This window comes from Salminus brasiliensis, chromosome 4 (genome assembly GCF_030463535.1).
Source record: "Salminus brasiliensis chromosome 4, fSalBra1.hap2, whole genome shotgun sequence".
Taxonomy (NCBI): domain Eukaryota; kingdom Metazoa; phylum Chordata; class Actinopteri; order Characiformes; family Bryconidae; genus Salminus; species Salminus brasiliensis.
The window spans coordinates 33,459,011-33,472,574 of record NC_132881.1 but is presented as its reverse complement, the minus strand read 5'-3'; the positions used below and the strand labels follow the sequence as shown (position 1 = coordinate 33,472,574).

Genomic DNA, 13,564 nt, shown 5'->3' with positions numbered 1-13,564 from the left:
AGCTAGGAACATTAGCTTCAAGGCTCCTGTGCAGAAGTAGAATTTTGGCTGAACCTTTACTTTAAACCAGATGAGAATATAAAGAGTCCATAAAATGCTTTTTTGATGCTTATGTTGAGAAAATAACAATAAAAAACAGAATAAAGCCTGACCAAGCACATCTGCTTCAATACAAACACATACTGTATATCTGTGTGGAGCCGAATGCATGTTGTTAGCCAGGGTGGGCTGTGGTATGATGCTCTGAGGCGGCTAATTGAAAGAGACTATGGCATAGTGGGATGCATAAACACACACACACACACACAGAGTGGCTCAGTGAGTCACAGGGAGTTGGAGTATCCGCTCTACATCCAGAGACAGTTAGTACGCAAGGCCGCCGCCTCATTCTGTCACTCTCAATCAGTACAAGCGTCCTGCCTTCCCCACAGCACGCTTTACTGCTTAACACACCCCAGCACACACAAGCCACACAGCTGGAATGCTAGATTTTAACTAATGCACTTAAACCAGTGCTTCACTGACGGTGCTTACTGGAGTAAACGGTGCTTCCCTCACAGAAACAATCTCTGTGAAATCTATAAAACACTGCATACAGTGGGAAGGTCACATTCAGGAGGATGCACTAACAAGCACTTCAGAATCACATCAGCACTGTATTCTGTACACTTGTCCCTATACAGCAAGTTCAAGCTACTGTCCATTAATACTGTGAGGCAGCCCATGATGGTTGAGCACAAACAGTTTCTATCTCTGACATTAAGCACCTACACTGGTCAGTGCCAGTATTCAGTGTTCTCACGTGAAAAGGAAATGGGTCGTTGTCAAAGGCATAACTTCAGGTTGAACATTTGGGGGTTACCATGACCCTTAAATAATGTCCAGGACATGTAAAATAAAGAACACACTTTTGTCAGCTAGCAACATGCATTTTAATAAAAAATGTGCATCATAAATCTGATATCTTTATTCACTAGGGACACTGAAACTGTATGTGTAAGATAAATACATATATGTACATCTAAATGTTACTTCACCCAGTCATTTATGGCTAGAGTGTGTTAGGCAGAGAATCAGCGTCGTTTAATTTTTTTTTACAGCACACGTGGTCAGTATGATACCTGCAGCGTTTAATAAATATGGCCAAGCAAATCAGACATGAAAATCACCAGCAACATGCAGAAATGCATGATGATTAAACAAATATGCATAAAGTAATAAGCGAGTTATCATGAGAACCTCTCATCATAGCCCTTAGCAAACACGCGTCTGTTTACAAGTGAACACTGACCTTTCCAATATGGCGGTTATGAGCATTGCGACTGAGAACAGCAGCCAAGGCTGCTTATGGTTATCAAGGTGAGCAATCACAGATCATTTTTTTAGTTTTTTCTAACTTCTTAGACTGTATACTAAACATTAAACGTTTGTTAAATGTCTTTTTTTATACAACAATGCCAAAACCTGTGCTTACACTCCAAATACATCACAGACTAGTAATCACATCAGCTCTTTAGCTTAACATTGTGTCTGTGGGGTAACCTTGCTCAGGGCAAGTGGGGAAAATAGTCCAAATGAATTATATTAATATTAAAATTATGTTAGTAATAGCATGGATGTGGTAGTTGTTGTATTGTATAGTTGTCATTTTTGATGATCGACACCTGGATGTATTAGAACTTGAGAAATAAGTGTGTAACATTGGTATGTAGTACCACTGTAATTAGTGTTTATTGCTCGATTTAGGATGACACTACTGCACAGACCCTGTCTCTAGAGGTTAAAGTACATCACACAGTATTGAGTGTAAGAGGAATAAAGGGCATAGATAGGGCATAGTGCCCAAATGAAGAAACAGGTAGTTGGGAGTATCATTTTTGGAAAATATCAGCTGGGTAACAGTACACTACCTCCCATTTCCATTGTCAGTGTGCATACGCTACATCCACCAACAGTGGTACAACACAGCAACTCAGTCCAAAACAGAAGCAAGCTGCACCATTTGGGACATGGCTGTTCAAACCGCCTGCAATAAAGCGTGGAGCCTTGCATCAGCTTAGAAGATGAAGTCCTCATGAGGGTGTCGAGGAGAGAACCACAGGAGAGCTGAGCCAGGTGTGTTTCTGACAGCAGTCTCCAGCTGCCTCTATGACAAGTGAACCAGCTCACACCTACACAGGTGTGAGGATGACAGGTGACAGAAAAGAACCAGTCACACACTGACAAGTTGACAGGCATTGATAATGCTCCCACTGATACCAGCTCACTCTCACCCACAGTAGATACGACTACCTGCAGGCACCATATGGACACAACGATTTCTAAACTCAATAATCCCTGAACCTCAATGACAGTAAGATCATAGAGAACTAATGTGAGAAATAATAGAGAAATAGAGAAATAATGTGGTCCTCTAGGTACAGTCCAGTCTAGGTACAGAAGGGATTAGGCCAAACTGTTAAGTCTGTATACACTCAAATCTATCTTTTAAAACTTTTGTCAGTGAAACCCAATTGTTTTCTCAGCTCAAAAATATCTTTCTTATCTAGAACTACACAAAACCCTTGTGTGACAGAAACATTTGTAACAGCTACATTTGGCTAATCCAACTGAAAGTAATAATGTTTACCTAAAACGTAGTTCCATGTTGAATTAGTTTACTAAACTTAAATAATCAATATCTTAGACTTTTCATAACTTTTAATAATGACATATTAACTTTTACCATTATCACAACAATTCTGATGCATTAGTGGTCACTGTAGTATTCAACCAACAGAAAACCATAACACCACTCACCACTCAGCAACAACAGCAGATAAAGTGGTAACTTGCTTTAATAGCCTTCAGCACTGAAGCCAGACAGGTACTACACAATATAGATATTAGTAATGGCATAGAGGGTGGTGGCATTGGGTGGTTAGGTGTCTTTCCCACCTAACTTAATACAATGATGAAAATAGATGTTGCCAGTAGCCAATGGGAAAGGTGTGAGTTTTCTTCCTCAATGCTCCACTGCCCAAACATGTAAATTCATCACCAAGCCCTGGTAATGCACTCTTAAGCCAAAGCTCATCAAGTTTAGATGTGTGTATCAATGCTGTCAGGAAAGAAACGCAACCTTTCAGAACAAGGGATTCTTTTTTTGCAAAACCATGTGAATGGCTCCCAGCCCTGGTCCTGGAGGACCCCCTTCCTTGAACAATTTAGTGCTTACCTTGCTCCCAATACACCTGATCCAGCTAATAGGCTAATGAACAAGCTCTTCTTGAGTTAAAGGGACTGTGTTAGAATAGGTCTTCCAGAACCAGTGTTGGAAACCACTGATCTTAGTCATTTTAGACTGTTTCCCTTCATCATGAGTGGTTCACACAATGTAAAGGGCAGTGGATATATTGGGTGTTAGCACCCACGCTTCTTATTCTGGAACTGCTAACTGGAGTGTTATGTGTGTTGACCTGCCAGTGAACTTACACTGAGAGATTTCCTGTAAATGTGACATAATATGTAAAATAGTCACATTAACGGACTAACAACAGTGTCACAGAACAGCTTTTCATAACCCTTCAGAATCAGAATATAAACATGCACAAACATCTCATGCACAATCGTATAAGCGTCCTCATATAGCTGCACTTTGTTACAGGAGGACACTATAAAAAAACGAAGAAGAAAATACCAGAGAAAAAAAACAAACACAAAAAATCCCACACCTTATCAAAGGCAAAATATTACATATAAATAAAATAATAATAAATATATTATAAATATAATAAAAAAGAAGAAAGCAAGATATCTGTGTATTGTGTTCAGCCCATGAATGCAGTAGACCTTAAGCACCTCTAGCAGTGCAGAGGGAGACAGGAAACAGATGGCTACACTCTCCCCATGAACTGCGCAAGAGGACATAGTATGCAGTATGTACCTGTACAAAGCAGACATGCACACAAACTACCTCCATTCCACATTTGCACACACATACATACAAGCATTGGCTGACCGGTGGTGGTACAAGGTGCAGCCGGTCATCATATCCATCCTGTGTCCACTATACTACCCGTCAGGTTATAAAAGAAAGGATTGCCAAAGGAGGATGATGACTACCCTCTTCGCTTTTTATGCTTCTTCTGTGTCTGTGGTAGAAGGGTACAGCAGATGTTGCAGAATATGCACACATGCAGTTTGGAAACAGTTGTCAAATTAATTACTTTTAAAATGCAATAAGAACTTGCGCAGTGTAAATTTAAACATATAAATCTCCAGTATTCTCAGTTTTCTATTCTGTATATTTAGTATTTTAAAACAATAAGAAGGAATTAATTGATAAATAATGTACTTGCCCATGGTATTATAATTCCTTTAGATTTAATAATTATCTTGTTCATATACACATAAATATCATATGTGAAGGCTTTTTCTTTCTCCTATAAAGTTGCTATTTTGGAGATACAAGGTTTTTGTGTGACACAATATGCAACAAGTTGGGTGTAATCATTTTGACAATACTGATTCCAAACTTTTGTGCATTAAGGTATGCATAGGTTTTAAACTACTTAGCAGTACAACACACACACACACACACACACACACACACGATTCCTATGAGGTTTATGTGGCTCAGTGAATGTATTTATATGTGGTTAAAAAAGAACATTAAGCTATTCAATATCTCACACATCAGTGGAACACATTTATTGACTCTCTTGGCAACCTGATTTTTACACTCGATCAGGTGATCTCCTGATTGTCCTTATTTAACAGCACTGAAGCGGGACAAACCAGCAAGAGCCGACACACACACCGAGGCACTTGATATTGCAAGACACTACAAAAACCACTGATTAAAGAAGTGATTGGTGCACACTTGCGCACACACACACACACACATTTACATCCAAACATGATGGCACTAACTTTTGAAAATCCTTATATTTACATTTACTATTCAACAAAGTGGTTTGTTTCTACAAGGAGCTATAAATGCACAGAAACCTCACAGATCTCTGAGAATGACACACTCACAGTTAAGGGGTGGGACAATAGAAATCGATAAAACATAGTATTTCAGGACGCATTGATATTCAGTATATTTATAAAATCATTTATTACTTATTTTTAAAGTGTACTAAGCTCATTGGCAGACTACTGTTATAGGTAGTTAATTTAGCTTTGCCCAATCAACAGTTTTTTGATTTAATAAAAATTGTTTAAATGCACAAAGTGTAAATTATATAAAACTGACAAAGTCAGTCATCTTTTTATAGAATTGTTGCTCAAGTATTGTGATAATATCATATAGTGAGGCCTTAAGTGATTCCCACCCCTAATTACAATATCTCACAGAGGAAGACTGGATAGTCAAAAGTGCAAAATATACAAAAACATTCACCCACACATACATATACATAACCATAATCAAGTTAAGTAACAACACACATATATACACCTCTGTGTGTGCTAAAGATTCATCAAGGTACTTATCGGAATCAGGCAAATCTAACAAAATAGCAGAAAAAAAATCATCAGCTAATATCGTGAACCTTTAAGCTCACAAAATTAAAGTTATTGTCTTAAATTTTACAAAAAGCCAAAGAGACATAAATCTCTTACAGCTTGTTACTGAAAACCAAGGCAGGGAATAATATTGCTTTGGGCCAAGCCACTTTCTAGTTGCCAAAATGAGCCCGATACTAATACAAGGCTTGTTCCCTGAGTCCTCAGTTGCACCGTTCTTATAGTGGGACAGTTTCAATGTATTCCTCTATGTCTACCAATTCCCGGCTCTCTAGAAACGTTCTGGGAAGCTTTGCTGTCCTCCAGTCCCCTGCTTCCATCCCCTCTGGCTCTCCCTTCTCTGCCCTGGGGCTGTTTGGACTTCCCTGGTTAGGAGATCTAGCTTTACTTGTGCTCCGATGCTCCCCTGGCAGACGTCTTTTCTTAGGGGGTCCCCAGATGAAGTTCTCGGGGGGCTGGTAGTGGCGTTGGGCGAATCGCAGCAGGGCACGTCTCTGGCCATGTGCCCGCACTGTGTACACAAAGTACTCCAGTGCGCTGTGACGCATGTTGGGCAGTGTGCCCTTCACCAGAGCCTCCTGCAGCAGCAGATGCACCAAAGGGGGCTTGAAGCTCTCGAAGCCCAGCTCGCCAAGACTCTTCAGGATCCGTGTGATTCGCAGGTAGTTGTGCTGAGACCTGCATGACAAAAACAATGTTTAACAGAGCCAATATTACAAATTAGAGACCTAAAATATTCTGTTGCAGGCTGGGCACAAAGCAGGGTAGAAGCAGGGTGGCACAAAGCAGGCTGCCAATTAATTGCACTTCACCTTAAAGAAAGATTGTTTTTCATTTGAATGTTTTTTTTCTTTAGCTGCACTTCTAACGTTTATGAGGTTTTATGTTCAAAACACAAGCATTTTTCAACATTTCTTTGTCTGATTTTGTCATAAATCTTGTTACTTGTTCCCTAAGGTTGGATAAAAGATTAATGTACTCTGTTCTGATTGGCTGTTCTGTGGCTGTTTGTGTCTTATTAAAAAATCAGCACTCTGAGCAGAAACATTCTTGAGAACTGTAAATGGCAGGGCTGTAAAACTGTAAAACAGAGGTGGTAAGCTGAACTGGTGGAGGTAAGTAAATGAGTAAGACATCAGCATTTTTTCCTAAGAAGAAACATGAAAAATGACTAAGACACTCTTGTAATAACTATATTAACCTTTCCATCAAAAAAGTGTACAATAGATTTGTTACCACATTCCATTTTGAGTAGTAGAGGAAACTACTGTACTGAGCCTTTTCTATTTTATCTTGGAAGCTCACTGAGGTAACGAAGAAAGGGCTCTGAAAGCAGTGCCCGCTAAGAGCCAGTGGAGACATTTTAACAAACTGCATATCTCTGAGATCTCTGCAATAGCCAGTGTTTGTGTGTATGTGTCCTCTATGACCCAGTCCTGGGGCAATAACATACAAACAAACACACACACACAATGTCTACTCTCTTTGCCCTGAAGTCCACCGCGCTACGGTATCTTTCTGTTTAGGCTTCCTCCTCTTCCTCACTTTAATCTATCCTACTTCATTCCTCTCCATAACACTCCATAATCTCTACATCAACAGTTTTCTAAAGCAGTCTGGGTTGGGGACTCCCCTCTGAGTGTTTGAGCCACTTCTTTGGCGACTGTCAGAGTAATTTGGTGCTGAAACTGAGCTAAACAGGAGGCTGCCAAGCTTCTGTAATGCTGTACTGCATGAACATATCCAGAGCAGACTATAGTGTGCATAATCAGAGCACAGATGTAGAAAGGTGTGGAAAGCTAGAAGCTGAAGGAGATATGCTCCAGTTCTTACTCGTTCAAGTGCTGGAAGCGGTCCTGCCAGTTTCCAGCACGGGTCACATTTCCATTTTTATCTAGGAGTTTGATCCCAAAGAAGTCCAACATGATGGTGTATGCAAGCAAGAAGCGACGCTTAGCTTCTCGAGTGTTTTGGAATTCCTGTTGACACAAGTTCAGAAAGTCACTCTTCTATCAGTGAACCAGTGCATTTGTAGAACATCACTAAACAGACTGAATAACAACACCATTGAAGAAATCTCTCTCTTTTGGTCGAAGAGTTTTAATTTGTGTTAGTTTAAACTTCATTCTTTACCTTAATCTCGTCCTGAGTGAGTTCCTGGGCATAGAAATTGAGGCCTTGCTCCCTGAGTGGGAAGAGCCTGAAAGAAATGGGAAGGAGAGGAGATGAGAGAAGAAGAGAAGAGATGGGATGAGAAGAAATGACAAAAGACGAGAAGAAATTAGATGAGGTGAGTGGAAAGGTGATGAGATGCAGGAGATAAGAGAAGAAGATGGCAGAAGGAATAGGGAGATAAGAGGAGAGAAAAGGAAATGCGATGAGAAAAAAGGAGATAAGATGAGAAAGGAGATTAGATGAAAATAGACAAAATGGGAGGAAAGGTGATGAGATGCAGTGGATAAGAGAATGAGATAAAAGAGGGAATAGGAAGATGAGAGGAGAAGAGAGGAAAGGAGATGAGATGAGATTAGATAAGAAAAAAAGAAATGAGATTAGATGAGATGAGAGAAAAGGAGATGAGAGAAGAAGACCGGAGACGAGAGGAGAGAAAAAGAAGAAAGAGGTGAAGAGATAAGAGAAGGAGAGAGAAAAGGAGATGAGAGGAGAGGAGAAGACAGAAGAGGAAAGGGGAGGAGAGAAGAGTAAAAGAAGAAAGAGGTGAACATATGAGAGAAGAAGAGAGACTGGTCTTTTCGTCATACATGTTTATCCTGTCTAAAGAACAGTTAGTACTTTTAAATGGTGTGAAAAGACGGAAGCAAATGTCTGCAAACATGCAAATATTGTTTGACTAGCAAACACAATGCATGTGACCTTAGGGTCTACGCTTAGACACACACACACACACAGCTGCTGTGACTTATGGCTTGCTCTGTTCGCAGGCGATGAAAGCATTGATGAGCCAGCTCTCCCCTCTAATAAATCCTGCTGGAATGGGCATGGGTGACTTTCGCCAGGACAAAGAAAGAAGCAGGCGAGAGGGATGCAGCAGAAAGAGAGGACACAAAAAAGGTAAACTTTTTCCTTGTCAGCTGTTTGATCCCTTCTACTGCTGGCTGTTAAACAGCTTGCAAAGGACAAGTCTGTGACCCTAGCAGTTTTTTTCCTGTCCTCTGTTATCCCTCGCTTTCCCCCTCTGCTTTCTTTTTAAAAGGCCAGGCAGTTGTGGCTGGATGCCTGCTGCACTGGGCAAGCCTCCACTGCCATCTCTTATTAATTCAATTAACAAAGGCGACGCTAGCAATTCATCTGCATGCACTCGCCTGTGTTTTGAAACTCACTAATTGCTATTATGCAAACAGTCTGCTTTGTCAGCAGCGAGACTGAGAAGATGAGAGTGTGGCATGGTGGGGGTGTTGGAGGATCTGCTGATTCGTGCGGGACGTGCAGGTGTCTTGGGGCTGAAAGCCAGACACAAGTCTTCTCACCTCCACTCCCTACTCACACTGATGGTTTTTCAGCACATCACAGCACATGACGTGCAAAAGAAAACCTAACTCTAAAGAGGTATTATTGTGAGTCTGCTTTTCCCTTTAAGTGTAAGGACATAATTACTTATATAATCTGTTATGTAATGAGTTACATTATCAAGACACTGAAGTCTGCGACTCTTCTCTGACTTTTTTCTCTGACAGTTTCACATAAAGGTTTTTCTTTCTGCACAACCAATATGTATAAAGAGTAATAACTATAATCCAATTCTAATGATAAAAAAGCTTCTCTTCCACTCCCAAACTAAAGCATGGTTGATTCAAAGTTTGAAAAAAAATCTGAGGTCTGAAGAAACAATTATGATTAAACTACATTCAGTTCCATTCTGACCAAACAATTGCTTATTTAAAAAGCTTATTTAAAAAGCTACATTTATTTTAGTTACAGATTAATACATCTTTTTACTCCCCCTGACCTTAGCAGACATGACCTTACCATTGAATATAGGTGTGATTGTGCTCAAGCTTGTCATAGTCTCCTTTCCATTTCGTGAGGATCTCTTCGATGTAGATCCCTGCAGAGAAAGACAGGAAACGGTACTGTAAGCTGTACTGTAAGCTGTACAAAGCTGTGTTAGAAGGTGAAAGCAGTCTCTCAGGTATTTGAAACTACATGAAATGGAATGAATAACTTATGACAAAAACACACAATGGAAATACCTACTCATGCAAGAAGTCAATGCACTATATGAGTTTGATGAAGACAGGGAGGGAAAAGGCAGGGAAAAGACATTTAAAGGAATTTCTGGAAAAACTGTGTACTTTTCCAGAAGGTCACAAATCCAGAAGGCAATTCACTCTGGAAATGTATTGCAAAAACAACAGACAATGCAGATTCATACTGAATTATATTCCAGACCTTATCCAAAATTACCAAAATTTCCAGCACCTGATCAGCTCAAACAGGGATTAGGTATGAATACATCATGGATGAGATATGTTTCTGCTACTACATAAGTACCAGAGGTCCAGGTTAGTCAAGGCTTGGTCACATGGGATTCTTGCATGCGTCACAGACCACAACTACGTCAGCTATGTGGATGCCCTGTAGTGAACATTTCAGTGTGAACGTGTTTGTGTCCTGCCCTTGCCCCAGCTGCTGAAAGGCAGCTGTTATGTGGTCCAGTGTTTGCAACTAAAATTCACTCCTTAATCCAACTAATTCTCTTAGTCAAACAAAAGCACTACAGAGCAATTGATGGATCCTCCTCTGAGAAACACCTTCTACAGATGAGCAATACCTGTTTAAAGATAGTACCTTCAGGAAGGCGTTAGATGGCCTGAGCAGCAGCTTTCCTTTCCCTTTCTAATCCTGTTCTACAACACTATTTCGACCACTGACCACTACGAACATTCAATATGCTGCCACTTGAGTTTGTTCTCATAAAAACATCAGCACTGGTAATTTTTGGCTAAACTGCCTCTCCAGGAAAGCATTTAAATTTACCTCTGAGAACCTGTATATGTTATCTGTATGAACCTTACCCAGAACCTGTATATGTGATCATAGTAATGACCCCCCCCCCCCCCCCACCACCACCACATAATTCAAAAATGCCTATTTTTTGTAAAATTTCCATTTTGCAAATACAAAGTGCTGTTCCAACAACAAGGATAAGTAACTTAAAGTGAAAAGTAACTTAAGGAGTGAAAAATGGCCTCAGGCCATGATATACACTGTCTTACCGTCTGGAACCAGAGGAATCTTGTTCAGGTAGAACCTCAGATTGCGATACTCATTTGGCTGCCGGGGTTCTTTGTAATTCTAGGAGGAGGAGAGGAGAACAGAAACACGACGACAGAAAAGGCAAGAAAGAGAGAGAAAGTGTCAATCAGTCGTGAATCTCAGGTGTCATGATCTCAGTGAGAGTAAGTTACACAGAGGGGAAAATGTCTCATACAGACTCAATGATGATGTAATTACTTGATGAATCAAAAATTCCTCCAATTCCCTTGATAATTATGTATACTTTGATTTCTCCTACTGGTCTCACTACTGGAATCAGAAAGTAAGACATGTAAGACAAGTAAACACATCAATTTATATGCTTTATTGCTGCATGATTTATTTTTATATTGTTAAATATTGTTAATCTTTTTCCATGCATGGTTTCTCCACTTAAATATAGTCTTAAAAAACTATTTCGTGAGATTGCTAGATTACTAGATTATTAGTAAAACCATATATTACATTACAAGATTTGGGACAGCACTTTAAAACAGTATCTTCGCAGTGTGCTGTTGGAAAGGGTTTGGAAGAGAGTGGGTGGAAAACTATGGCAGAGAAGTCTGGTGAATAACATGTTACCGGATAACTATGCCGGTACTTGTACAGGTCCTTGGCAGCATAAAAGCTCCTTTTCATCTTAGTGGAAGACTCAGCTGTGTCATCAAACTGAGAGAGAGAGAGAGAGAGAGAGAGAGAGAGAGAGAGAGAGAGTGAATAGTAGGCAGAAAAGAATGCATGAATGAGCCCACTCATGAGCATCAGTGCTGAGCTACACTGTCAGAGCACATCCCAAAGAGATGCACAGTTTGCAGTAATTGGATGGGGAGGAACTCCATTTTGCTGGAGCAGCTTGTGGGCATTTTTTTTTTTACTAATTCATGCTCCTTCTTAGCCCTTGGCCTCTAGTGATGTTCAGTCTCTCTAAATGTGACTAGCCTAGCACAACACTAGACTCGTCTATGGAACCCAGGATAATAACCATGATTGGTACTGTAGAATATACCATTATATCTCAATGGGACTGTATTTCTTTATTTATATCCTTTAATGCCTAAATGGTCCTAAACTGATAAAGACCAGTATACTAGTATGCCAGTGTAGGCCATTTCATAACTAGTGCTCCAGTATGAAAATATCAATGATCAGTTTCGTGTCTTTAGATAAAGCTAATATTTGTCTTCAATTGATTGCAAGTGCACTGAGACCAGATGAAGGGTCAGATGAACACTTGAAGAGATGCTGTCCATTTTCCTCAGCCAATGTTCCAGTATAAAACCAGGCATATGCTGCTTTTTGTCCTTAGATATTATTGTTTCCCATTAAACTGGGTATTAATAGAACCAAGGTCAGGGTTAGGGACGGATTTACGGCGACCCCAAAGCCTGAGGAACTGCGCAAACTAGCGTTTAGCACCACGGTGGCTGTAAGGCGTAGAGGAAACAAATGGCAGTGAATGGGGTCAAAAGGAACAGCGTTCGAGTCAGGGATTTGTAGTCAGCCTGCTAATGCTATAAATAACCCAGGCTGCTTTAAACCACAGCAACGTACAGGACACATGGGATGTCAGCAATCGCACCTAGTAATTATCATTAGCACAAAATGTCACATTTAATGGTAAAGGGGTAGCTAGGTGGCAGAGCTCCACTTTCGATCTTTTTTTTGTAAAAAGCTTCACATTGCCCACGCTTTGGCAACAACTAAAATATCGTAACATGCCATAGGCTGTCTCCAGAACCTCTTTAGTCCCAAAATGGTTCTAGATGTCTCCTATTTTTTCACATTTTGTTCAAATAAACAGCACAATTGAAACGAGGCTACCAAATAAGCGGTCTAATAATAGCAGCACTTGCCCTCGCGACCCATTTCCCCTCACCCTGTCTCTGAGCTGAAGCACATCGCTCCTTTGTCTGTTTCAGTGCTGGTTCATGTGTAGTTACGGTCAGTACGCGGTACCTGCTGAAAGCTGTCCATCTGCTCGCCGCTCGGGCTGTCGGAGATACCGCTGTCCTCCTCTGCTCCCTGCGGCTGCTCCTCACTCTCCGAGTCCGTCTCCCATGTCGAGTCGCACTCCTCCACGGTGCTTGGCTCCTTGTACCTCAGGCCGCCCATCAGATTGCCCATTTAAGCCCGCTATGCTCCGCTGTACCCCGCAGCCTACATGCTGCCGTGCTGCGCGGCCGTGTGCTCCAGCAGCCCCGCTCAGCGCGCCGCTTTTTATCCAGCGGGGGATTTCCAGAGGGGGCGCGCCCCGCGCGTGCACGCCCCTCCTCGTCACCCTTGCCTCGCGCGCCTCACGCGCCTCGTCAGCACCAAATCGGAGCGGGCGTCGTCAGCCGTCAGCGAGGAGGGAAATGTGGAGAGAAGCAGGGCTTACGTTCACAGCCCCAGCGTTTCAGCGCCCCATTAAACTTTCACTGAACCCTGCTCAACACCGGGGCTTCCAGTGCACTGACAGGATTTGTGCAGGTCAGCTTTGAGAGGGTGGAGGTGGGGTGCGTGTGTGTGTGTGTTACGGTCTGGTGGATTGCTGGGCACAGGGCATGCCCACTGAAAGTTGGGCAAAATTCCAGCTTCCACACGTAGATTTCCAAGTGATACTTCAGGTTTGTTTGATGGGCAGTATTTCAGAAGGTAAGATTTCTGGGGTAGAACACAAAGTTTGCTGAGTAAGTTTCACATTCTTTGGTTGACGATCTGAAAATGAATCTTTGGTATTTACACTGTCTAAAATGTCAATGGAGGTGCAGTATTCTACTCTGCACATTGACAT

At 41.3% G+C, this 13,564-nt stretch overlaps 1 protein-coding gene across 1 annotated transcript; it reads right to left on the bottom strand.

Moving 5' to 3' along the window:
- Positions 1-2,818: 2,818 nt before the first annotated feature.
- On the bottom strand, positions 2,819-13,106 carry ogfrl1 (opioid growth factor receptor-like 1). Its single transcript, XM_072678110.1, has 7 exons — positions 12,748-13,106; positions 11,374-11,460; positions 10,752-10,830; positions 9,502-9,580; positions 7,648-7,714; positions 7,348-7,493; positions 2,819-6,192 (listed from the first exon to the last, which is right to left on the bottom strand). The coding sequence occupies exons 1-7, from the start codon at positions 12,913-12,915 to the stop codon at positions 5,733-5,735; spliced, it is 1,086 nt and encodes a 361-aa protein (XP_072534211.1). The 5' UTR covers positions 12,916-13,106; the 3' UTR covers positions 2,819-5,732.
- Between the last annotated feature and the right edge of the window lie 458 nt (positions 13,107-13,564).

Bases quoted from the DNA above. Each gene is read 5' to 3' on its own strand.
- ogfrl1 (XM_072678110.1), bottom strand. From the start codon at position 12,915: ATGGGCAATCTGATGGGCGGCCTGAGGTACAAGGAGCCAAGCACCGTG. The intron at 10,831-11,373 runs GTAACATGTTAT...TCCTCCTCCTAG, and splicing joins AGTACCGGCATAGTTATCCG to AATTACAAAGAACCCCGGCA. The intron at 9,581-10,751 runs GTAAGACAGTGT...CTTTCTCTGCAG, and splicing joins GATTCCTCTGGTTCCAGACG to GGATCTACATCGAAGAGATC.